General features: G+C 29.8%; 1 protein-coding gene across 9 annotated transcripts in view; it reads left to right on the top strand.

Moving 5' to 3' along the window:
* The window catches only part of LOC141527017 (lachesin), a 294,984-nt gene that overhangs the window by 231,009 nt on the left and 36,359 nt on the right, over window positions 1-27,616 (top strand). For all 9 annotated transcript variants that reach the window (XR_012479120.1, XM_074242235.1, XM_074242237.1 and 6 more), the window contains 5 exons: window positions 2,874-3,081; window positions 4,366-4,527; window positions 16,034-16,162; window positions 20,181-20,465; window positions 21,397-21,459. Coding sequence is in view for 8 of the 9 variants with exons in the window: in XM_074242235.1 (XP_074098336.1) it covers window positions 2,874-3,081; window positions 4,366-4,527; window positions 16,034-16,162; window positions 20,181-20,465; window positions 21,397-21,459 (847 nt within the window). In the remaining variant the exon portion in view is untranslated. The remainder of the gene's footprint in view (window positions 1-2,873; window positions 3,082-4,365; window positions 4,528-16,033; window positions 16,163-20,180; window positions 20,466-21,396; window positions 21,460-27,616) is intronic.

Raw genomic sequence — 27,616 nt, forward strand, 5'->3', positions numbered from 1 at the left:
ACCCCGTGAGTACTCTAAAGTTCTGTTCAGAGGTATTTACTCTGAAGGTTTACTGAAAAAAAGTCCATTTCATCATATAAATACACCAAAAACAACATTTTTATTGTTCCCTCAATTATGTAGATAATTATTGTTTTTTATTTTTATTATAAAAAAAAAACCAAATTGATTGAACTGTTCCTGTTAAAATTAATAAAAAATTTGAGATTACATCATGCAATTTAAAAGTAAAATATTGTAGTAGATAAATGAACAAGTTTGTGAAAAAAATCATAATAACAATGACAATAATAATAGTACGCAAGGAAAAAGTTTTCAAATGTGAAAATTATTCTATCGAGTGTTTGCTAAATTTAATGGTTATGTTTGCACAACGAGTAGCTTAAAGGAAAATTTTATTGTTATGCTCCGGTACCTCGTTAATTACTTAATTAGTAAATGAAACTGAGTAATTGATGCTGTTAGAACAGTGGAATCGAATATTTCATGCGGATGAATTTGAATTACTGTGTGATGTTATATAATTGTAAATGGAATTCTCTATTAAATAAAAATTAATTTATTTCCTCTTGATGTAACAATATAAAATTTTTCTAGTTCATTTTGTGCAATAAAAATAACAATGACGACGATGATAAAACCAGGAATAAAAGCTATATGTAACAATCTCTTTTACACAATGGCAAACAAGCTTGGAGGTAAAGTATAGAGAATTTGGCCTTTGAATAGCTGCCAAATATTTCAATCGAGCAAGGAATATTCTCACTAGAACAACTTCCGAATTTTGTGGAAACGCATGAGTCAATCATGCTTCACATCCACTTTATTTCAACTATTTTTTTATATGCGAGGAATTTTTGGCAATCAACTTTTCATTCGTTTTAAATCGATGTGTCAACTTTCTCTGGCTGTATGAACTTTTTTATAGATCAGTAAGCATCAATTGATGCGGTCACTTCGTGTTTTAAAAATTATTTTATAATGTTGTTTATTAATTCACTAACTTTCTGATAGAAATTAACATTTTGATGGAAATTACATGGTGATTTTTTTTTAATTGAAATTAAATTTGAATTTAATTAACAACGCGGGGCTCAAGAATGTTGAATTTTAAATCATGTACTTTTGAAAAATATTTATTGAATTTTGAAAACCGGACGAAAAATGTATAAGTTTATTTTTTTTTTAAATTGTTATAATGATTACAAACTAAAATGTTATTTTTAACGATCAATTTTCTTCAGGTCTTCAATTTTCGACGGGCTGTATTTCAGCGAAAAATGATCGTATCGCCGAAAAAAATGTATTTTGAAACTCCAAGTCTCTAGTTTCCAGATCTAGAGGTCAACATTTTTTAGTAATTACGGTTTTAATATGATCCGAAAAAATAGAGCAAAAAAAAAATTTTCCAAATTTTTTATTTTTTTTTTGCTCTACGGGCTCGGAAAAATTTTTTTCAGACAAAGCGACCTTATGGAATAGATAGCCTGTTTATTCAGCTTCAATTTCATTTTTTATTTAACTTGATACGACCATTTGTTGCAGAGATATCCGAGATCGAACAAGAAAAGACGCTTGTCTTTAACCATCAATATCTCTGCAACCAAAAATCGAACGATAAAAAAAGGACAGTTTTGGAAACTGGAAGAAATTTCCAATAAAATCGTATGAAAAAATTCAAAAAAAAAATTTATCGATGTATGATACCGGTTGGAAAAAGTGCCTTTTTCCCTTATTTTGGTTAATCGACTGTATCTCAATAAATATCGACGGGAAAGCTAGACATTTCAGGAATTTTTACACCTCAATGTATCCCTGAAAACCCTGTAAAATTTCAGATCGATCCATTCAGTAGTTTTTTCGCCCCGAGCATTCAAAATTTTGAAAAAACTAAAGGAATACGATTTTTATCCATTATCGTAGCATCATCTTCACAAAAATGAAAAATTAATTTTCTCAATTTTGCATCGACTCGTCAGTAAATTTGAATGAAAAAAATGACAAAAAAAAATTTTTTTGGTGGCTAACGTCTGTTTCGTTCAAATAGTATTTTCTGACCCAAATGATCATTATAAAGTAATTTAATAACAAATATATATTCAATTAAATAGTTTGTAAGGTATTGTACGTCTCTTTAAATAATACAACAATAACCTTTATGTAGTAAATTGGTTTTCATACCAATTAATTCTATCAAGTAATATGTCGGTCAAGTACTGTAAATAAAAAATTTTCATTATCACCATCAGTCAAAACGATTTATTTTATTATATTAGATCAATGTAATCTCATCCAAACTTGAAAACTAGTAAGCTATAGAAATTGTAAATAATTAATAATATATTATATTCATCATATAGAATGCTACTAAATAGAATGTTACTAAATTTAAATGACAGGTAATATAATTAAATCATAAGTGAATATATCCCTTATGATAGATGTCTCAAGCGAATAAGCCACATATATTGTATAAATTTTCAAGGATGAGCTTTGTCGTTGAATAAGCTCGATTATAACTTGCTAAACAAAGTTTAAACTAGCATAGAGTAAAATACCGGCATACATATAATAGCATTCGACTCAAGGGTAAATTACGCGACACCTCGGCTAGAAGTTCACTAACTTTAAAACATTAATTAATCACCCAAAAACTTGTCTGCCGAGTCTGATAAAAAATATCGATTTGATATTATGCATCATTAATATATCATTTTTTACAATTACTCCACTAATTTACAATTCTTATTAGCTTCATTAGACTTTCTACTTCCAAGCTACAGCCACAGAAAACTTTGTACCCAATGTCCGACTTTATAATTCTGTTATCAGTTATAAACTTATAACTTATAATTATGATTGCATTGTTTAAGGTGGCGTGGCTGCACGTAGGTCGACAAATGCTTCTTACTATTCACACCCACGTCGTTGTCAAGATTCCGAGATTTTCGGTCTCTTATGACAAACAGAAAACGTGGTTTTTGCGCATACAAAATGTTCAGCAAAATGACCGGGGCTATTACATGTGTCAAGTTAATACTGTCCCGATGATCAGTCAAGTTGGGTACCTTCAAGTCGTTGGTAAGTTTATACGTAAATTATAACCATGGTAATTATTTACAAGTAGGGTCAACCCCATTTTGGGCCATAACTAGGTAAAAAATAAACATTTTCAACTTTTTTTTTGTTGATTCTGCTTGCTTTTTTGAATTGAATTTCTGTAAATTGCATCTGAAATCTCTAAATAAGCTTCAATCTGAGTACCATATCATACGTGTAGTCTTAAAGTAAAGTCCTATTCCGCTCTTCCAATTATGAAAAAAAAATTTTTTCTTGTATACAATCCTATTATTTTTTTTTATTCATTATGAAATCTACTTCTACTTCGGTTGCCGAATAGCTTTTTTGAAAGCTGAATTTTTTTACCCTGACAAATTCAAAGCTCTAATAAACATTTTTTTTTGGTCACTGCATACAAAATTAAAATTTTCACATAATTGTGGTTAGTACTACTAAATCCATGGAATAAAATAACTTTTTTATATTTTATAACCAAAAAAATAAAATCTGATGATTTGGGCTTACATAATCATTCAATTCACTATAATAATCATAACACACTATTCATAGTAAACTATATTAATAAACTATTATAGTAAATTACACATAGTGAGCTCTCTTGCATATTTTATATCAAAAAGCGTAAAGACCGCTTTATATTTGGATTAAAATTTCAAAACATTTAGAGTACTTTAAAAAGGATAATTTAAAAGTTAAAATTATAAAAATTAATTTTCAAAAGTTCACATAGTATATAACGGTGGTCACCAAATAACATGGTCATTATGCACGGTGTTATGTTTCGTCATCCGTGAACAAAATAACCGCGACACAATAACTGTTACATGACAAAATTTAGTGGAAAATTAAATTACGGTTCAATAAACCCGAAAATTCAAATTTTAGAAGTTTAGAACTCGATGACAAAATTTATTTTACTGATTTATTCAACTTTAATGAAATAATAAAACTAATTACAACTAAAATTCTGAGCTAATAAATAAACAAATAAACTTTTATTGATTTCGTCGGAAATTTAATGAATAGTAACTTTTGTTTATAGAATGCTATACTCAATTCTGATAAATATTAATTAAAAAATTGATGAGTAAATATGGTATTGAAAGTGAATGTATTTCATTTTAAATATTTGATTAAGAGGAATTAAATTGAAGCATAATTTGATACATTAAAACGTTATTATCAAATTCCATTGAAATCGATGATTTATTGAAAAAAATAAAAGTGATAAATCAATTATTATGAATTGAAGTTTATGTCAATAATAATTTATTCAATATCTAGTGCCACCGAATATCGTCGACTCAATGTCATCGGAAAGTACAGTAGCAGTGAAAGAGCATCAAAATATAACACTGACATGCAAAGCCGAGGGCTATCCAGAACCAACAATGATGTGGCGACGTGAGGACGGTCAATCTATTCTCATCGATCGGCGATCGAAAGGTCAGTAATTATGTTCTGTAATAATTACAACATAATGAAATGTAGATCAATTATTCAAACCTTTGCGTTGCTTTATAAATTTTTGATCACGATAATGAGTGTTTAATATTTATCATTAGTTTCATCAATTATTACTATTAATTATAAATTGTAATTACTATATTATTATTATTATAAAGTGGATTGTTTACGAGCGTATAAATATATGTGTGTATATTTTTGAGAATATATATGAGTGGATGTGTTACCTGCATGCGGTAAATACAGTAATAGTATAATTAGAATTTTCGAGTGTACATATTACCGAGAGGTAGCGAAGCGTAAAGAACGGATTACGCTAGGATTTGCAAAGCTATCATATCCATTATGAAACCCAACTCACTCGGATTGTCCACTATCCTATGTTCTACACCAAAAAGAGTTAACTTTGAGCACATTTATGAATCAAACATACACAAACTCACAACTAGACATCTACTTAAATTATTTTACCCTCATTATTCTTCGCTTCTTCCGTATTCTTCTTCGTTCGGGAGCTATTAAATATTGTACAAATTAATCCTTTAGTTCTCGCTGTACATTTTATAACTATTATTATTTATTTGTTTATATTTATTTTTGGTATTATCACTATTGAGATTATATAACTATATATTCACGGTAAGAATTTTCGCCAATGAGACGGACGGAAAATTATGCGCTTACACGTCGAGTCAGCGATGAAATATGCACGATACAACGTTGCTCTTGAGTACTAACTTTAATTACTCTTTATTTTGTAGTTTGACTCTGAAAATTTAATATTTATTAAAACTCACTTTTTACATTTTTTACTTTATTAAATTAGTTAATTTTTCTTTTTTATTAATAAATATTTTATCATCAAATGAACATTTTATAAGGAGCATAATTTATATGACTGTTTTATTTTAAACATAAAGAAACTGAAAAATTTTTTCATGTTATTTTTGATAATGATACAATTTTCTAAATTGTTTTATGGAAAAATTCACTTTTTCATTTATTGAATAGAAACATGTATAAAAAAAAAAGAATTTCTTGTACCAAGAAAATTTTAAAGAAAACCAAAGTTATTTTAGAGGAAGAAGAAATTTACTTGGCTCAAGAAAATTTGACTTTGTTAAAAAAATTTTGAGTCTTCCTTATATTGATATTATTATTATTATTATTATTATTATTATTATGAGTTTTACTTGTATATAGTTTTTGGTTTTTACAAGGCTGATTGTCTCAGCATATCCCCGCTCTTCTTCTATCTCCACTTTTTATTTATCAATCGTTCATTCAACATATTCTTTCAACTTTTCAACATATTCTTGCTTCAACTTTCCAATATATTCTTTAAACTTTATTATCACTGAGACCGTGGGCCAACTGGTGCTTTCTGCACTGCATTCGCCCTATTCCTCACTTCTACCTATAGGCTATTGGAATAGTGACATGGGAAAACCACAGAGAAAACCTATGCCAGTACAGTTCGGCTACTAAAGCGACCCCGGCGGTTGGTGTTGGAACTATTCTAACAACTATCGGGGTTCGCACCTTCGCCTCACGATATGATATACGAACGGACTAATGTCTCAACCCACTCGGTCGCCATGCCGCTTACCTTAAATTGATATTTTCTTGAGCTAAAAAAATTCATTTTCGAGGCAAGAATTTTTTTTTTCTGGATGATGTTATATCTAGCGTTGCATGATATAAGCTAGGGTCTCCTTTTTCGCGCTGCAAAGTGCAGTGCTTGCAAAATTTGGAACCGCTTCACTCATTATAGACGCTACGCGGTTTAGACGCCGCCACGTCTTACTAAAATTTACTTTTCTGACCAATCAGAAAATCAGACTCCCTTCCGGAGTCGCGATTTACCAAGTCTTTAAAAACCCTGAGAAACAGCGGACCGGCGTTTAGTTCAAATTATTATTGAAGCAAGAAGCAGTTATTCTTGTTGAACCCGAGTGGGTCCGATACCTCTACACGTATCGGCTTTAAGCATAATTTTTCTCCTAATTACCCCTTTTTGATTTTCTAAATTGTATTTTCTCCTTACACGTCAGAGTGCATTTTGAGTTTGCATCAAAAGCCCCGTTTTATTGAGTGATACGGTTCCTTATCAAAATTCATAGTTTATATTTTAACGGTGAACATAGTGATTGTTTGCCGGAGTCGCTACTTCGGTTCCGAACTCTTTATTTTGTTAAACTAGAACTAAGTAAAATTGTTTATTAAGTACAATATAACAGTGAAAACCCGAATTATTGATTGTTTTAATTTTATTAGTGTAAGTGCCCAATTCCCTTCAAATTTACATCATTTTTTCTGTCGACAACACAAGAGCCCATTCGGGTTGTGTTCGCGAATTCACAAAAATATAAAGTCCTTGCAGATTTCTGTGAGGAAAAATCAACGTGTTGTGTTCGAGCCTCTTTATCTCTCGGAACTACGCTATATAAAATTTACTTATTATTATTTCGGACATAACAATGACAAACTTATTGACAAGGTATAAGATGTAATTATTATTCAATAAGAACGTATAGATTAAAAAAAATATTAATTAACTTAACTTTGAGTTGAAGTAAAAGGAAAAAAAGAGGCTTAGTTAGTAAAGAAAAAAAAATAACAAAATAAATAACATAAATTAGGTTAAAACATAAAAATCTTGAAATTATAAGTTAAAAAATTATTTCTAGATGATTTTAAATATGTAATTAGTCTGGAGAGCAGTCTCGCGAACGTTTGCACAAAAAAGGCGAATAAAAAAAAGATAGAGTTAGGCGTACGTGGCATGACTACTTGAGGCTGGAGCCACTCCATTTGGAATGAAAGCGTACATTATACGCTCTTGTGACATTTCTCACATGGCACATGGAGAAACCAGTGAGTCGGGATGGTGGTTTACGTACTGGTGCTTGCTACTACTCAAAGAGGGTTAGAGGGTGAGGGTGGTGATAGTGATATATGTATGTAAGTATATATGCATATGTATGTCAAGAAGAAGGATGGAGGCTGTGGAAAGTAGCGAGAACGCAGAGCAGCAGTACATAGAAACGCTGCGTATTATATATTATATACTAGCTGGCTAACAGCGGATTAAAACTTAAACTACTCAGGTCGTACAACGCGACATAATCTACGGTATTATACATCCATATGAATTATACTCGTGGTTACATGTGCTACCAGCGGAAACGCTTAGGCTTCGTCATCCCGAACCGCGTGCCACTGAACCGGATGAACAGGACATCACACTCTCGTGCATGCATGGCAACATGTCATTTGCCTTAATCCAGGTGCAAATGACGTTATCGAACTTGTATGACCACCAACGTCTAATATGTCTCATTGTGTTTATTACAATTTAATATTATTCATTTTAATTCAATTGCGTTGCATGACATTACATAAATTAATTATATTTTACAAAAAGCTCTACTTCATGATACGAGATACAGAAAAAAGTGTTTTTTTTATGAAAATGCTCCAGTCATTGACCTTATTTCTTAGTAAGGACATCTCCGATGTGAATAATCTGCAAAAAATGCAGTACATACTCGAAAATAAAAAAAAATTATGTAATAAAACTAAAAATAAAGTGTTTCAAACTTCTATTTCAAATTCCGAAATGAAAATTTAATTGCTTAAGCTCAATCGCTATTGCAATAAACCTCCTGCGGTAGTGTTCCCATTGTTATCGAGGTCAAATAACGTTTAAGAGCGAAAAAACATATATTTTTTCCCATCTATCAAAGAAAACTATTTTTCTATTTAAAATTTATCAACTTTCAAATTTTTTTTTAAATTATAAAATATTTGTCAAATTTTTTTATTTTTGTCATTACGTTGTATCTTTCGTTATAAACACAATAAAATTACTTAAAAATCGTAAATTACATTAAAATAATCTTCTGTGTGTTGGTTAATTTTTTTAATAATAAGCTCAAGTTTTTTAGGAATATAAAAATTTAATTAATATAAAATACGTAACAGAATGTGCTATATAGTATATTTATATATTTATTTACACACCTTGGGCACACGGAAAAAAGAAAATCTCGAAAAATTAAAGTATATGATGCAACCTGGCGCTTCGTGGTGAAAACTGGAAAAATTACAATTGCAAATGGAATTATTACAGATTTTCGAAGAATTACATTGTAGAATGTAATATTTACATTAAAAGCTCTGAATATTAGATTATAAAATTGAATTCAGAAAAACGTTATTTAAAACTGTAATTTTTCTAGTTTTGATTACGACGGGACCGATTTTACATTTTATACTGTAAGTTTTCGAGTTTTCTTTTTTCCGTGCAGTAAATAAGAAAGCTCCCGATCGCATGTTTATTGACCTCGGTTTCGCTTCAGCTAACAATTACATGTGATCTGAGACATTTCTCACTTTACTGCCCTAGGTATATAATATACTATTTTCTAATACTGTCGATTCATACTAAATGTTTTTAAACTATGATCACTGTACACGAATCAATCATAGTACGAAGTCCGATTTGTGATAATTAAATAAATTGAAAATAGCTCTGTTGAGAAAATTGTATTCCTTTTGATTTTATGTACGCAATATAATATAGAAGATGAATCCTTTTAAATGAAAACAAGTACTTCCACAGGATTTAAATAAAGTAATAAACCTAAAATTTAATTCTCTACACGAAAAGTATCTTTATGATTTTTTCGCCCCGAATCCTCAGCGTAAATAAATAACAAACTATTTAAATAATTAGCAAAAAAAAATAGAAGAAACAGAACGTCGCTCTGCAGAGCAACATTCTGAAATGAACTTTATTCATTAAATTAGGCAATTAAATTTTCACAAATTCATTACTCATAGTGATGGCCATTAAATAATCATAGCGTGCCTCATTATCTTCGTTTGAATGTCTGCTTTGAAGTTAAATAAATAATTAGCTTTTCAGTTAAAAATAATAGGTGATTCTTACTAGTTAATTAATTAATCTTCCTCTAACAAACTCGTCAACGAGTAAAGTAAAAAGTTCATTTTTTTTACCACTTTTATTACTTTAAATTGTATAACCTCGTCACATAATGTATGAAAGATAATATCTCTTTTAAAAAAAAAAAATTTACTGCCTCTAATCGAATATAAAATAACTAAATAAAATGTATATATTTTTCGTTAGATTAATTTTTAAAAAATAATTGAATTTTCGAAAGCAAAGGGAACATCACTCATAACTCATGCGTAAAAAAAAAAATTTATCCAAATACCACGGATGAGTGCTCTGTAGTTCACTTTATTTCAGTACATCCTCTTTGGATGTTCATTTTCCTTTACTCTGTACTCTGTTCCAGCCCCAGCTCTCTCAAGGCTTCCTTATTCTCGGCATCTTACAGATTAAAGGTGTAAAGAGACAGAGCACTGAACTGCGACTGTGAATGTTAACTTTTAAAGAAAGCTACTAAAACTCAAAATCAACCAACAACTCATTTCGCTTGCTATTCCTTATTTAGAAGTCAACATTTTTTTTATTTTTCTTCCCAATGAGAAAATTATCTCATTTAATTAAAAGAGAATAAGCACGGGAATGCAGAATTTTAAAATTTGCTCGTTTATTTTATTTTAGCTTGCCTTACTTTTGGTATTTAGTATAATTCTTTTATGAATATTACAATCATTTTAAGCTCTTTACAAAAATTAAATTCTCATCATTCTCTCTTTTTACTAATTAATGATATTCTCTTAAAGATAAAAGATAATTCCTTTTGCAGTACTTTCTTATTTAATTGATGCTTATTGGATTATACTTGATTATTTATCAGTGATTAAAATTTGTAAGTTATAGACCTCGTTGAAAGTTATTTTATAAAATTATAATCGTAAAAAATTTTTTTTCATAAAACTTCTAAGAAATATGAATGTTTTTGCATGCGTTTATTTTTCCAAATGAAAGGTTTATATATAATGATATTTTATTAAAAACCTCTATATTATTTTTGATTGTGACAAAAGTTGCTTAAGGTCAATTTAAAAAAAAAATTACGCTAAATTAGACCTTACAGTTCAATACAGCGAAGAGAAAAATTTCATAAATAACAAAGCATCAAATTTTATAATTGTTTCTCTAATAAATACATTCTACAAATTTATGTATAAAAAAATTTTTTGTGCAGAACTTATGGAAATTTTAAGCTGATTTACCTTAAACAAAAATATAGAAAATTCATATAAATATTAAAAAATTAAAATAAATTATCATGAAATAAAATCAAATTTACAAATGTAATATCAACATAAATTTTGAGATATCTTAGCACACAATCAATACTACACTTTTCATTTACATTGTTGAAAGGTTACTTGTTAATTAAATTGATATTTAGAAAAAATAAACAATCTGTCTTATAAACTAGCAAAAAATTCGCTGAAATTGCGAGCTCAAATATTCTAATTACAATTGAACAAAAACAATATTGAGCCGAGATTTTTAAAAGGGTTCTCCACAATAATCATGTACAAAGATAGAAAAATTAATTGGATTAAAAAATGGGAATTTTCAAAAGCTGTTCTGTTTGCAAGATAATTGACTTTTGAGAAAGTAACATCTAGGTTATTAATTATTTCATCTGAAAATTTTAATCTATCAATTCAATTGCTATAATTTGTACTATATATCGAGATATGTTATTAAATATTGAAAAAAAAATCTTCATGTTATTGACAAAAAAAAATTGACAACCAAAAAGGTGCTGAAGAAATTATTAAGCCAATTTAAGTGGTTCGAAAACTATGAGATCAATCTGTCTCAAGGTTATAACGGCGATATTAATACTTAACTGTAGTGTCATACGTCAACATTGAACATTAACATGATGCGTTTGAGCGTAAGAAGACTGCTGTAATGATATCAAGGATGTGATGTCTTCTAACAAGCTCTACTTGGGTAACACTCCTGTCTTCAGAGAATGGATAAGGTGTATGAAGGGTTTCAGCGCCGTATCGTATAGTTATGGCAAACCAAAACTTGACAAACAGTGCTTGTTAAAAGTTAAGCACTACAATTTTGGCATGTACCTTCGGAGATGTCGGGAATCCTCATCGATACATGCTATATCAATATACCTCTAGAATTAATAATAGTTTGATACTCTAAGGCAACCTTGTGATAGAAGAGAATTTCCGCGAAGCACGGAACTTGATGTACTTCACATAAAATTTGCTCACTCAATTTACTCATGCTCATATAAGTACGAGTACACACTAGTTAATAATTGGCAATTCGATCACAGAAGCCGGCAAGTTAACAAAGAAAAATATGCGTACGTCGGTAAAGTTCAGAGTTCAAGGGATTTTATAATTATTAAATTCTTTTAATTAACTGATTTAGTGAGGAGATTTTTTTTATTAAATTAAAAACAAAATAATTGTTTTATTTATTCGAAAAAAAAACGGCTGCTGGGATTTATATTAGTTATGGAGGTTCGATTAAAAAATTAGGCGTTAATTGACTCGCATGGGTGAGCAACGGGAGCGAAAACGAATGTCGGAATGACGCGAGTAGAGGAAGGGAAAACATCAGAGCGATTGCTGAATCTCAAATTAGAGCCACCTGTCAACGGAATTCGTTTGTTTGTATGTTGAATGTATCAGTATATCTATCACTGTATATTTATAGGCGTGTATGTATATAATGGTACATGTGACCATCGGCATCTAGCCACGCAAGAGAAACTCCACCAATTAGCAATGGCGCGAAACTCTAATGGACGATAATTCGATAACGGAAGCGGAATGGAGCTGCCGATCGTAGTTTGCAATTACTTGTTATCCGCTTATAGTCAACCTGATCCTTACGTCATTGAAAATCATTATTGAAGCACGATAACATCCTGTACAAAATAATTACTATATAATTATGTTTATACACCGTATTATCGGTGTATTAATAAAGGTAATTTATTCTTTATTCTGTTTTTGAGTTATTAATTCGATTGTTTTTAATTAACGCTCTTATCACTGGGAAAATTTTATGTCAAATATCAACATTCGTCTTTTAAAAGCCAGTATTGTTATCTGACTCTGTATTTCTTTTGGTAAATCATTGTCCTAATTATATCCTAAATAAGTTATAGTTTTTTCAGCAGATTTTGTTCGAGTATTTAGTGCGTTAATTAGATTACTATTCCTAGTGTTATAATAATTCCAAATGGAATTTATCTGTTATAATAACAACACATAGGTTATAATAAATAATGTATATATTATATCAATAAAACAGTTCAGTTGAATTAACAAATCGATTTGTTGAAGCAACAAAATCATTTATAAATATGATTTTATTGAAATAACAAAATATGAGATCACAGAACTTGTAGTAACAAACAATTTTACTTTTTCTAAGTAATCGATTAGTTATTCCAAAATATTTGCTACACTGAAAAAAAAGTTTTCTGCTCTGCACGATACGATATTGCTACTATCAGGATATAACAAAAAAATTTTTATGAGTCTATTTTATATATTTTTCTAAATGCCACTTAATTTTTTCTTTTAATAGGTTGTTCAATTTTTCAAAAATTCAATCTTACTATTTAGTAAAAAAATAAGTAACATTTTTGATATATAATTTTTTTTATTTTGTTTTTGATGTTTGTGAACTCACTTTGACTTGATCAAGGTTGGAAAACTAGATGACGATCAGTATACAATTATAAAAATGCGGAACGTTTGAAGTAGTTCAAGCGCAGAATAGTCCGACCGTTACAATACGTATCAATTTTGTGAATAAACACACACGATACACATGATATCAAGGGTCCCCATATACATGGATTCTAGTGCTTGAACCTTTCAAATTAATGAAAAAATACTTATAGCGATTGTTATTATATTTTAAATAAAAAAAAAAATAAAATGCCAATCACTATGCAGGAAAAACGATTTACTTGAACAATAAAATACTTGAAAATAATCAAATAGAAAATGTTCTTTGTAATAATATTGGAAAGTGAGTCCAAAAAATGTAAACTTCGAGTAGATTATATTAAATTACAGAATGTAATACATAACTTACAGAATTGATACAGTTATTTTTTAGTGTATTTGAAGCGATACTATTTCAAATGAAGTGTTATAAAATATGATACTGAAATTATCAAAAATCAATTTTTTTACTTTATAGTTCTGTAAATATTTTATGTTTGCACGTTTTAAATATTTAAAAAAATGAATTCTGTAGCAGAATAAATTTTGAACATCTATATAATTAATGACATTTTTTATAATCAATAAAAAAAAAAAAGTTTATTTTGATCGTAGCAAAATTCACTTGCTAAAAAATTTTTTAATGTCAATTTCAGTGTATAATAGATACTTTATTTATTTACCGGGCATTCAATGACTGAATAACAAATTTCAATTTTTAGCACTCAAATATTTCTTTTGATTGTTTACTGTCGGGTAAATTAAAATAAAAATTTGATGATAAGAGTTTTAATCAAAATTTCGATTAATTATTGTTGACTGAGTTTTTAAATTAATAATAAAGTTCAATGACCAATGAAATTAATATTTCAGCGTAATAATTGAAAATAAAAATTCTCCACAATTACTTCGTAAATAACAACGCAACGAACTGTCAGAGTATCATGAAACAGCGTTAATAAGTTGTAAGTGCAAAAGTTTTCAATTATGACAATATCTCTCACGGGTTTTGACTTGAGTAGACACTTAGATCGGGATTCCGGGTCCCGCGACTTTATTTTTCTTGTTCGTGACTTCCTTTGTCTTTTTAAAGCGTAAATCACTTTATAGAGTCGCCAGTTTCTCGCGGCTACAGAAGTTATCCCGTAAATTGTTAAGTGAAGTTGATGAAACGAGGCACGAGTGGGATTTATTCGCCGAAACTTGAGCTCTTAATGTTCAGTACCCAAAGGGACGATCGCGTTGTGATCATGAGAAAGACAAAAGTCAAGAGAAATAGCCTGGGGTTATCATTTAGACCTACTTCTCCACTTCTACATCTACATCTCGGGACTTACCTACGGTTATATAACTGTACTATCACTGAATAACAATAAAACTTTACTGCTAACTTTATTGAAGTACTTTAATTGTTATCATTTTCATGATAATAACCGTTATACAATGTCGTTTTCCTCTTTATTTTTGTTTAATCAAATATATATACTTTCATGACGGAGCTGATTATTTTTTATTAGTGTTTTTTAATTCCCCTACAATTATAACAGCTTAAAAAATAATTCAAAATGTATGGAGGTTCACTTGTGAAATATTTTAAAAAATTCACTGCTGTGAAAAAATTTTCTGTTATGACGTTATGTAATTTTTTATGTGGATGATTCAATACGAATCTCACTTCATGTGACTTACTATGATCGTATAGGTCGATATATAATTTTTCGACTAAATTTGGTGTTCAAAATCACCAACAGGAGGCGCACGGTCGCTCAATCATCTCATTACAAGAGACTTTAGTTTAAAACATAATAATCACATTGAATTTTTATAGAAAACCAGTAAAAAGATATTGATCATTAAAGTTTTCACGTTGACCATTAAACCATAGAAAATCACAGCTTTTGTTTTATTTAACGAAAAGTACTCTTCAAATTTCAATAAAACCTTAAACACTGAAAGAAAACAACATATTGAAGTACTTGCATAATTGAACGTACAGATTTAGAGCATGTAATAATAATTAATAACGAAACTTTCTAAAATTATCTTTGTCACTCTTTCTCCAGTGCAACGTTGCTTAGGTAAATCTACATCATAAATTAAACGAAAATTTGACATTTGACTCTTGCAATATCGACAGTTCTACCTTAAGTTCTAAAATAAAAATCCTTTTTTTAACTCCCGTAAGAAGCTTATCTCACATTGATTTTTAATTTTATCACCTACTGAACTAGTTTGAGTTTAATACAATATGATAATTGATTTACAAATTGCTAGAAAAAATAAAAAAATTATAGTAAATTTTTAACTTACCGCTAAGAAAATCGAATATTTTCCGAAATCGGGAAGTTAATTCTTTCACTCCGTTATGCAAAAATTGAATTTTCATCAGATCTCGACATTTTAAGGCCACAAGAAGCTTCCTAGATGACCTCCGCAATGTTGTCACTATTTATCTGTGTTTGTATGTTATAAACTGCGTTCTAAAAAGTGCCCTCAAACTTGGATTTCCTGTGAATTTGAATCGATTTGGACCGACAGATTTTGAGAAAATTTTTTTTTTATTTAAAAGGTGGAAATTGTAAAAAAAAAAGAGTAAGAAAAAAAAATACAATGTTCAAAGATATTTCCTGGCTAATCCAAGAAAAAAAGTAAGATAAGTGTCAGATGTCGGCTGATTTTAGTATCATTTTATTATTTACAATCTTACCGTAAATGCTTTTACTGGTCGAAAGTCTGACGTTGATTTTTTTTCTTAAAAATACTTGAATTTTCAATAAATTAAATAATCAATGTATTTTTGTTTCAGTCGAAAAATATGCAGGAGATCAATTAAATTTAACTAAAATAACTCGAACAGAAATGGGAGCATATTATTGCATTGCAACAAATGGCGTCCCACCGACAGTCAGTAAAAGAATAATCGTTGATGTTGAATGTAAGTATTTTTAAACAATTTACAATAAAGATAATATTTATGGCTAATCAAATAAATTCAACAACTCTTTGAGCATTTATTTATTTATTGTTTTTTGTTTTCAAGCAAATCATCTTAAATTTGCTTTTTAAACATCAACAAATTTTAACTCTCAAAGAAAGAGCGAAATGTTAAAAAATTGTTTTAAATCATCGAATTATTAACCAAAACTTTGAACAAATTTTGTTTTCGTTTTTAAACTAAAAATTTATTAGAAGTAATGAAAACCTTAATAAGCTTTTGTAAACAACATATAATATTAATTTCAAGCTGTGACTAAAAAAACTAAGCCCTCAGACCAAAGAACTGTAATATGCGTTGTTTAAATTTAATTCGGTTTCCTGAGGTCCTGCGTCGCCATTTTCGTATCCCAGGAATCAGCCAGGACTCGTCCCTCGGGAAATACAAAGACAAGAAAGAGGAGCCGAATGGTCTTGGTCATTTTTCCATTTTATGCGTTTCATTCGTTCGTGTCAGACCGGTCCTGCATACCTATACCCCACAACGGTACGTGTCTCACTTACAACATTCTTTTGTTATCTTCCTCGTTTATTTTATTTCGTTTACCACATCACTACGGGATATAACACATGCCCTCACCCTCACCCCAACACATCCTTACACGTCCACCCTTTTTCATTCTTTCCTATAAATAGTCCACCGCGAGCAGCACAACGATACGAGTAGTACAACTCGTAGATAGGCACGACAGTGTCTCTTGAATATTTACAAGTCCCAACTACATATTTTATTCAGACGAGTGGGAAAACACTGCAGTTCTCACGACGACGCGGTCAAAATAGCTAGGGTACCGGCAGGTATATTCTCATATGTTTATTGTATATGTACAGTATGTGCTAGACAATGAGGTAACAGTACCAGACATCCCTCGGCAAATTTACATGTATGCACGTATGCACCTATCTATATGTTTGCTACTTTCCGATTACTCTATTTGTCCACACTAGAGTACACATTCCGCCTCTAGTATATCCAGTAAACACACACAGATAATACCCTAATCTCCCACACTATCTGCATTAAAAAATGCTCTTAAAACTTTTTAAAATTATCCGGTGTCCTCCATTTCCGTCCTCAAAATTACACTTTTATACCCTTGTGTTGTTGCATTATCTAGGTTAATTTCTTTTTTAAATTTTAAATACCATGTGTTTTATCGCTCAATTTTCTGATATTAAAAATATATTCTCCACTATATAACGGTACATCCGCGACCACTTCGCTGAACCTCACTTTTATTTTAACTTTTTTCACATTTTTAATGAACAATTTCTGTCAAACTTTTGCACGAAATCTATAGTTTACTATACTAGAAATTATATTTGATAATAGAAAGTGTACAGCTAGATGAGTGCGGTAATGATACCCTAGGGCCGATTTTTTTAGATAGGTATCAGTGGAAACAGGAAAATGCGCATGAAAAATTCAGATCGATATCTCGGAGCGTTTATGTGGAGTAATAATGGGGATAGTTAAAAATTTTAAGCATTAATATGTCTAGAAATTTTTTAAAATTTGGGAGAAAGATGCATGTAATTTTATTTTTTTACACTGGAAAAAAAAAAAAAAACTATTTATTCAAAATTTATTCAAAAAATTTACTCGCAATAAATAAAATAAAACAAAGAGGATGAAGAGTAAAAGTTTTTCATTCAAGAATTTTACAAAGTCAAACAAGTACTATTTATTTTTAAACAAGATAATTTATATTGTATTAAAATATAAAAATATAATAAATACTATTTCAAACATAAAATGCATTGTTTGGATGCTACTATTCTACAATTATGTAAAAAAAATGACATTAGTAATAACCACTATGTAAATGTCAAAAAAGTTCAAATGCAACCCTGGAGTCTGGTGTACTATTTGAAACAATAAAAAGTAACCAGAATGAGAACATATTTTACAATTTATTTTTTTCTGTGAAGTTATTTAAATAAAATTTATCTAATAGGTAGGCCGCTATAATCATCAAAACTTATCAATTATCAAAATATCACTGTCATTATAAATATTTAGAATTTGTAAAAAAATCTTTTTTTTGTTATTTTTTTCTTTTTTGTGTTTTGAATGAAGAAACTTTTTTTTAACCAAAAATTCTTAACGAAAAACAAAACTAACTAACTAATTTTTTTATAACTAGAAACGAAAGTTAAAATGAAATCATTTTTATTAGAAAATAATTAATTGAAGAGCGTTTGTTATTATCGCGGTCATGATTCAAACAATGACTAGGAGCATGAGTATGAGTCAAGGATGATGAACAATCACCCATCAATTGTTTAAGAGTCAAAAACGTCAGTAAAAGCTTAACGGTGTGGCACTCGAGGATTATGCGAGGCATGCTCACCGTGGCTATTTCACTCAGCTTCTATGTATACCGGAACCGATGGCATGTCCTCCAACCCCGAGCGCTTTCCGCAAATCCACGGATTCCCATACTGACCCCTAATTAACGCATACTTCTCCACTATACTACTGACGTATCCAGTGAATTCACTCTACATCATTCCCGCAGCTTGATTTTTCGCTTAGTATAAAGCCCGCCACACACACGTGTTAACTTGACCACCTAACTATGTCACTAATTTCACAACAAAGATTCAAATTTTTGCAAAAATTACCTAACCAAAACCTTGGACTTCAATTTTTGTGTAAAAATAACAGAATCTACGAAAACGATATTGGTTTTTTTTTTTTTACTTTTTTAACACAAAAGCAGCTAAAATAATATTATTTAAAATAATACCCCGTTATATAAATTTGTAATAAAAACTACGGGGGCAGAAAAATAGCGACTGTTTATCTAAAAGCAATAGAGATCATTCGGTTTTTATACTAGTAAAAGAAAATAATTGCCGGAATTTTTCATTTTACATGGGAAGTAAAAATGAAGATTGTCCCGGGAAAATTCAGAGCCTCGGTAAATTAAATAGTTGACATTAAAGGATAGGAGTAGTAGCTTGAGAAATTTTCGTAGTTAGTTATGCATAACAACATCAGCTTGTCATTTCAAAGAGTAGCAAAGCGGGACTTTGCATCATACATCATACATTTATACAGGTATATCCTTCGTATACACTGATACCCACCAGAGTACATGCGTATCATCTAATCTAGCAAGACTCAGCTTATCTGTCGTTTAAATTACTAAGGATTCACAGTCCCCTGTGTCGTTAGACACATGAGAGAGAAAGTTTACTCAAAGCAATACTGCTTCTATTCACCCCTTCCATGTATAGTATATATATTTGTGAGTATCCTAGCCAATCGGTTAACTACATTTATACACAAATAAAATTTTCATTTTAATTCACTTCACTTATTTTAAATGCTTAGGAGAAATGATTGATAATTTTTTTTTATTACAATTTTAAAAAATTTTTATTAAAAAAAAATAAATTATTTTCATTATTGTTGATGAAAGAAAATTTTTGTTTGAAAATTTTAATTTTTATAAAAAATTTCAGTATGTTAGAAGTTGAATTTTTTGAAAAATTATTGGGGGTGATTTTTAAAAATTCAAGGGTCGAGAAAACGCAACTAAAACAATTAGTTTTTTTTAATTTACAAGGTGGTCACTTTCCTTAATTCAAGATAAGTAAATAAAAGTATCATACTCTCATAAAATAATGAAAAAGTAAAGTAGAATTTCACTGATTTGTTTTAAGAGAGTAGAAAGCGAAATTAATATAATAAAATGGTAATTTAATGTTTATTAGATAAAACTAAAGAATCAATATCGGAAAAATATCAACTAAAAACTTGATATTATTTAATATTAGTATTAGTAAAAAATGAAAGTAGACAAAGTAACTAAATTGAGCAAGTTTTAACGGAAGTTGAAAAGTACTTTATAAAATGTTGTTGGTCTCATTTGAATGTACAAACTCGGGGGGGTTTATCTGTATCATCCCTGTACGTAAAGGGAAATGTATGTATGTATTTACTGCAGTTTCACCGACGATATTCGTGCCAAATCAGCTGATGGGAGCACCAGCTGGAAAGAACGTAACCCTTGAGTGCAACATTGAAGCACATCCACGAGCGATAAGCTACTGGAACTTCAACAACTCTATGGTATTAAGCAATGAAAAGTATACCAGCACGATACTGGAGAGTAGCTACAGAACTAATATGCAGCTGACCATACGAAATCTACAGCTCAGTGATTTTGGTAACTACAGATGTATCAGCAAAAATTCACTTGGCGAGACTGAAGGATCTATTAGACTATACGGTATAATTGCTTCTTTATTTCTATTTCACTAATCTTAAGCTTTGGTGATTTCAATTTCTAACAAAGAACAAATTCAAACCCTACATTCAATTCTGCATGTCTTAAGCGCAAACGCGAAGGTATGTTTTACAGTTGCCCAAAAATCTCAAGATCTCAACGTTTTTTCACATTAAAACGTACCTGACAATAATAACGGACTTATAAATCATACAAAAATCACACTGTTGGAAAGATAAATCATCGCTGAATTTACCAATTTTATTTAAATCGGCTAATTTCTATTTTTTCATTAAAAAAGTAGTTTTAATGGCTTATAGAGTAAATTTTTCAAAGCTTAATAATGGAAAGATAAAATCAATAACTTTTGAAAAAATAAATTTTTTAACTTAATTTATTTTTCAATATTTTCGTCAGTCTTATGATAAAATGTGGAATGTAAACTGCATCTTAATATTGACTTGTTTGATTGTAATTAATTTTTTTTTTTTACTGATAGAAAAAATTTTCTGTCGTATATAATAAGCCATATAAAAAAATTTATTTGGAAATATAGTTTGAAGACAACTGATACTATACTCAATTGTGTAGCTAGGTTACCGTCGGTAATACAGTCTTTAACCGGTTCTTTTTTTATCGTTCACCTATTGAAACTGAAGAGGGCGTTCAATTTATATGAAAAAAAAAATATATATATATTATACGCGGTAAAATTTAAACGAACTTTAAAACTAATTTGAGATTGAAATTAATTTTTTGTAGTTAATTTATCATTGAAATTATTTTTTTAATTTATTTTTGTAGTGTACTGTAGATAATTATTCTACTCTATCCTTTTAAGGCATGCACATTTGAACTTACGAAACTTTTGTATTATTACTAATTATTATATTAATAAATTTGTAACTAAATAAGTAAATTTTTTGTATTATAGAAATGGTCCAACCATCGGCACCGCCGACAGCTACGGAGATTAAAAGTAGCGCAAACAAAGAGGGTGAGTGTAGAAAAAAACTGATAAATAAATTAATGACTAATAACATAAAACGAAAAAATTCATGATTATTATTATCATAATCATGAAATTAATGGCAGAACTTAGTAGAGAGTTATTAATAAAAAATGGTTTTAAAATAAAGTTAACAAGTGTTTCGTGGAGACAAGTTTTATCAGCGAGGGAGTAATCCTTATATATTTGTGGAGTCCAGTATAAACACGGTTTCATTATTGAAGAGCTAGAATAACTTGAGAGAGGATAGTTGGGTCAGGTCCCCGTGGTTTTGCCATCTCCTCCTTGCTCCTTGCCACTCCTTTAGCTCCTTCATCTTGTGTATATCCACCCAACGGTAGCTTACCTCTGGTTCTTCTGGTCTCCGCTGAGAACTACGCTTCTACAACCGAAACCAATCTTAATATGCTCAATTATTAACGCCTATACTAAGCCACTGTTTTAACAATTTCACTTCTACACATACACAGTCACATGTATATACTAGAGTGATTCTAAGATAGTAGACCATTTTTTTTTTATCGAAAAATTAATACGGAGCAAAAATTTTGAATTAAAATAAAAATTTCAAGAATTTCAGTTCATTTTTAAAAGTATTTTTTTTTTCGTTTAGTTTAAAATTTAGTATTAAAATTTGTAAGTTGAATTTTAACAAACTCATGAAATTAAAGTAATTTAACAGCTTCTATAACAAAAATTAGTTGAGTTCTAAACTTTTAACAAATCTTTGCTTTCGTAAAATGACAAAAATTAAAATTTTTAATTATAATTGATTGCTAAAAAGCAAATATTTTTGTATAAAAAGAAATCATTCATTTTAAAATTTAAAATAGTAAAATATAAAAAAAAATTGAAAAGAAATGAAGTTTAGGTTTTTTTTTATCAAAAGTCGTCTTGTAATAGTTCAAAATTTTGCTAAAACTTAAAACAAAAATCTACAATTTTCTATAAACCAAAAAGTTAAAAAACCTTTCTTCAACGTAATTTACACTTGAAATAATTAATTAAATAAATAAACTATTGAATGAAAAATGAAGTACATCTTAATCACTAATCAATCAATATCTTTTAGAGTGTGACTTTTCAGAATTAAAATCAAGTTATTCATTTTTTGAAAAACTTTTTATCGATTACAACAATTTATCTCATGAGAAAAAAAATACTATTTTGTTATCACTTTAGTATAAAAAAAATTATAGTAATTATTACAATTTCAATAATATATTTAAAATAATACACTGATATACATAATAGTTGGATCGAAATTATATAGCGTACCAAAAGCAACAGTAAAAATTTTAATTCAACCGAAAAAAGTCGATGGTAAATCGAGTGCTATAATGAGAAATTCAATAGCACAAATGGAGGTTTATATTAAAGTCTCGATTCGCAAGGCCAATAAATCCGATTCTCACTCTCTTTCTCAGCCTATCTTTTTGTTCATCCTCTTCCTCACTCGCTCTCGATCGTCAGAGCTTTAAATTCAAAAGAATCAAACAAAACTCATGAAAACTCAATCGGGTTTTATGACAACAAGAACTGCCTCGGGTTCCGAATTTTAACAAAAATAAAGTTTAATAAAATATTTACATAAATTCATTGGAATTTAACCGATTGTTATTATGATTTTTTTATTTTTTTTCATAAAAATGTATTTTCACATTAAGTTAAATTCCTTCCATAATATTAGAGCATTCCTTTGCGACACGGTTTTATATAAAGTATAGAAGAAAGATATTTACCCAGAAATATTTTACCCAGTATTTACGTATACGGAAAAATCAATTCACTTGCGTATACACCAAGATAGATTCAACTTTATTTCTGTATTCAACTCCTTTAAAATCACCGTCTCGTATTATTAAATATATATCAATTGAGTATCCTTTATCGTTCGCTTTCTCAATATATACTTGAGAAAAATCATAACTTATACTTTATACTCCAGTAATAATTATTTTTATGCTTAAATTATTGGAATTTATTTAAAATTAAAAATCATTCCATCGAATAATCATTAGAAATTCAAAAAAAAATTTATTAAGAACATTTTGATTTTCAACATTCACACGAATCAACTACATACATAAAAATAATTTATAATAGTTTAAATTCAATTAACAAAATACGATGTAAAAAAAAAATAAACTCGATTCAAGAAAAAAAAATTTTAAATAACATAAAATTTGTTGGAAGAATTTCATTTTTCTGAATCAAATAAAAAAATTCTTTAACTAAAATATAATTCTCGATCTAAGTAAATTTTAATTGATTCAAAAATTTTTTATCATGATTGAAGACTCTTCAAAATGATTTTTTTGGTTCTAAAGTTTCTCCGATAATCAACTTAAATTTTTTGTCAATGCACAAAAAATCGGTCAGCTAAAAATAAAAATTCATTAACTTTCAATAAGTATTCATAAAAATACATTCATGAATTTTTACAAAAATTCCGGAATGTGATTTTTTATTTCGATAACAATTATTAAACAAAGTACCACAAATAAAAAAAAATTTTAAAAACACACAAGTCAAGGTGTCACGAGACTTTTATATAAACTGCATAAAAAATGAAACAAATACAAAATACAAACAAAACGTGACTATTTAACAGGGCAGTTACTGTTAATGAGTAAAAAAAGTGTGACAAAAAAAAATAAATGAAAAGATAAACTACGAAAAATGTTATTTTAATTCAACAACTATGCTAATAAATACAGTTATTTTCCTCAATTCATCACCACCTTCTGCACAGATCTCATTACAATGGTGACCTAATTAACAGGATTTTAAAATTGAATTACTATGGGCTAGGGGTAAGGGAAGTGTGTGCTGTTGCTGGTTCCGCAAGATACTCTAGAGTTCAGCAATGAGTGTGAAAAGAAAAAGAGCCTTAGAAATAGTAAAAAAAAAAAGGGCACCCCAGCAGAATGAGTTCGCGGTGCTCCATTATTGTTATCTTACAAACGAATCGCAGAAAGTCCAATTTACCCGGGCAAGACCAATGAGAGTGAAGTCGTATAGAACAGTAGACCTGTTAGCTCTCTTCTTCATTCACCTACTGCTCTTCTGCCAAAAGAAAAATCCAGCCTGGTAAGACGCGAGTTGAATTCGCGAATGTGAAGACTTTGATGATAATAATAAGAATAACTACGCTAATAATAATAATAATAATCACTAGATGATAATGATAATAGTAATAACAATAGTTACAGTAATAAGAATAAGAGCAAGAAAAAAAAGCAGGCCGTATAACTGAAAGAAATAAACGAACGAGAGAACGAACTAGCGATAACGTTTGCCACAACGAGTAAGAGAAGACTGTAATAAATGCTCTTATTCTTTATTTTCTCCATTCATTTGCTTTCGTTTTGTTTTATTTAGTTTAGTTTATTTCTCTTCCTCTTTTTCGTTCTTTGTTCCTCCGCTCACATTTTCCATTCTGCCTTCCCTCTGACATTTCGCATATACTTTGCCAATAAATTTACAGCCGCACGCGTTACGTCCATTGCGATAAAATTTCATCATAATATACTATTAGTTCGTGCTGGAAAAAATTAACGTGATACATAACTGACGAAAAAAAAATAAACTGATACAAGGTAACAAAAAAAAAAGATATCTACACAAAAAATTCAAATCGAGTAAGTGCCGATTGAGTGGTTCGGGCAATTTCGATTGCACGCGTCGTTTAAATAACGAGATAGTTGGTCGAGTTATTTTAGCTACGTCCATTAAATATTTAAAAGTTGGAAAATAAAAAATAGAGAACGATGATCGAGTGTTTTTGCGTTGGATTTTAGATTTTAGATTTCCATTCCCAGTTGGAAATTTGTTACACAAAATATAGAAGGTAGGGCTGCGAAATAAATCCAAATGTAGACGTTGGATCTGTAGCATATGATCCAGGGTCGAATTATCCCGATGGGAATACAGTGTTTCATAATGAGTGGCTCTCCCCGCGGATTATTCATCGATCCTACGGCTTTAATTAATTATCAGGGAAATGATAGCCGACATCCCGGCCAGAGAAATAGTTACGCAAATGGTTGGGGTGCGCGGCCAAAATAACGATATATATAATAACTTGTCGCCTGTCTAACTGAGTTTCAAATTAATTAAAACGGATTTTATTGCAATAATATGGATAATTTGTATACTCACGAAAATAAACAAAAGTGTACGGAAGAAAAGTCTTAATTAAAGAAAAACATTTTTGAATTAAAAAAATCATTTTTAAGAGTTTTATTGTCTTGAATAAAGTACAATTTACTTAAATCAAGAAAAATTCGTCAGATCAAGAAATTTTTTTTAACTTGAGTCAAGTTCATTTTTGGTTCGTGTTTGTTTAAAATTAGATTGTTTTTAATTTGTTCTCCAGAAGTTGAATATTACATCATAATGAAAATTCAGCAAGATTTTAGTTTACAAATATTTGTTAAAATTTAATATCGAGTCTACAAAACAAATTTATAATATATGCATAGTAATATTACGATATTTCCTCGTAAGTTTAAAATCGATTTATAAAGTTTACTAATTTTTGTGTGCACATTTAGAAATTAGTTTACTTTATATTCAATAACATTGATGAAAAGATTTTTATAAATAAAACATTTTTCCAAAATCAAATTTGAAATGTGTTTCAGTCGTATTTTTAATGTTATAAAATATTTAAAATTAGAGAATTTTTAGCATTTTTGAAAGAAGTTGGTCGTATCTTGAATCAATGTTATCACCTATATTAATTTTCGGTTAATATAGATTTTTCGAAGGAAATTTTTGGGTGAAATATAGGTTATCTAGTTTGAAAATCTGAAAGTGCTTCAATTAAAATTAAAAATGTTAAACGAAACGTATAGTATTTTTTTTAATCAAGTAGTTTTTTCTTTGGTAATAAAAAAAAAATTGCTCTGATTCAAGAAATTCATTTTAAAGACAACCAAAATTATTTTCCTTGAATCGCCTCCAATTTAAGCGACACGTTTGAGATTATGGCTCGTTCTCCAGAAAACCAACCACCCAAGTAAGCGCAGGAGGGTGAATAAAAATTACAACCCAACAATTTCTAATTTAAAAATGATAAAAAAAAATTGTTTCAACCAAACAAGTCCACCTTAAAACTAAAATAAAGAAAAGCGAGCAATAAATCAAAGGCGGCGTTAAGCCAAAAGAACAAAAACAAGTTATCAAGCCACACACTAGACCGGTGTGACTTATCCTTGCAAGTGTTTCCAAGCTTAACGCTGAACTCCTGAAGGGCTTGGAAAGAAAAAAGAAGACACAGTAACCTGTAAACAAATCCCATGGAGACAAAAGCCAGACTTGGGAGACAGAGACGTGGACCTGGATGCGGACAAAGACAAAGAACCGCGTTGGCTATAAGGGAAGCGCAGGAAGGAGAGGCAACTAAAGTAGAGGCAGAGTAAGGAAGGGCAACTTGAAATACGGGCTAAGTGTGATTGCACATGGGGCGAGTACCGAGGCACGTAATATATTCACATACTCTTAGCATAGAGACAGCTCTCCCGACGGCCATATTGTTTGGAGTGGTACCAGTCGCTGTGTACCTATCAGCCGACTCCTCAGAGATGCCGGCTCGGGCGCAGATAGTGATAGCAATAGCGATAGCGATTCTGTTGGTGGAGGTGCTGCTGCTACTGCAACTGAAACAAAGTTTGCGGGTGTATTTAAACTTTTATTCGAAAACTTTTTAGTAAGTTTCCAGCAGCCACCAGCAAACAGCCAGCCAGGCTCGAACCCGGGTTTTAAAAGACACGCCACTCTTATTGTCTACTAAAGGAACGGAGACCGTATACCGGCGGCTGGTTGTAGCTGCACTAGGATATTTAAAACCCTGGCTTGTAAATTTCAGCGAGGTCGAGGCCATTTCTCTACTGGGAATTATACCTGCTCTCTGATCTCTGCCGTGTATATGTATAGACATATAGACATATAGATATATTGAAGCTGATGTTAACTGTCGTTAGAGTGAATACTATAGATAGATAACAGATAGACAACGACCAATCGTCGAACGCCTCCGCTATCGTGATAGCCCGGAGTAGAGCAGAGGGAAGGTAATTGTCGCGTTGGTTACGGACCATTACTCTTCCCCTAGATAACTGTCCTGCTTCGTGCTTTC

Source organism: Cotesia typhae, unplaced genomic scaffold (genome assembly GCF_013202065.1).
Source record: "Cotesia typhae breed Kobodo isofemale line unplaced genomic scaffold, CoteBio_Ctyphae contig_4, whole genome shotgun sequence".
Taxonomy (NCBI): Eukaryota; Metazoa; Arthropoda; class Insecta; order Hymenoptera; family Braconidae; genus Cotesia; species Cotesia typhae.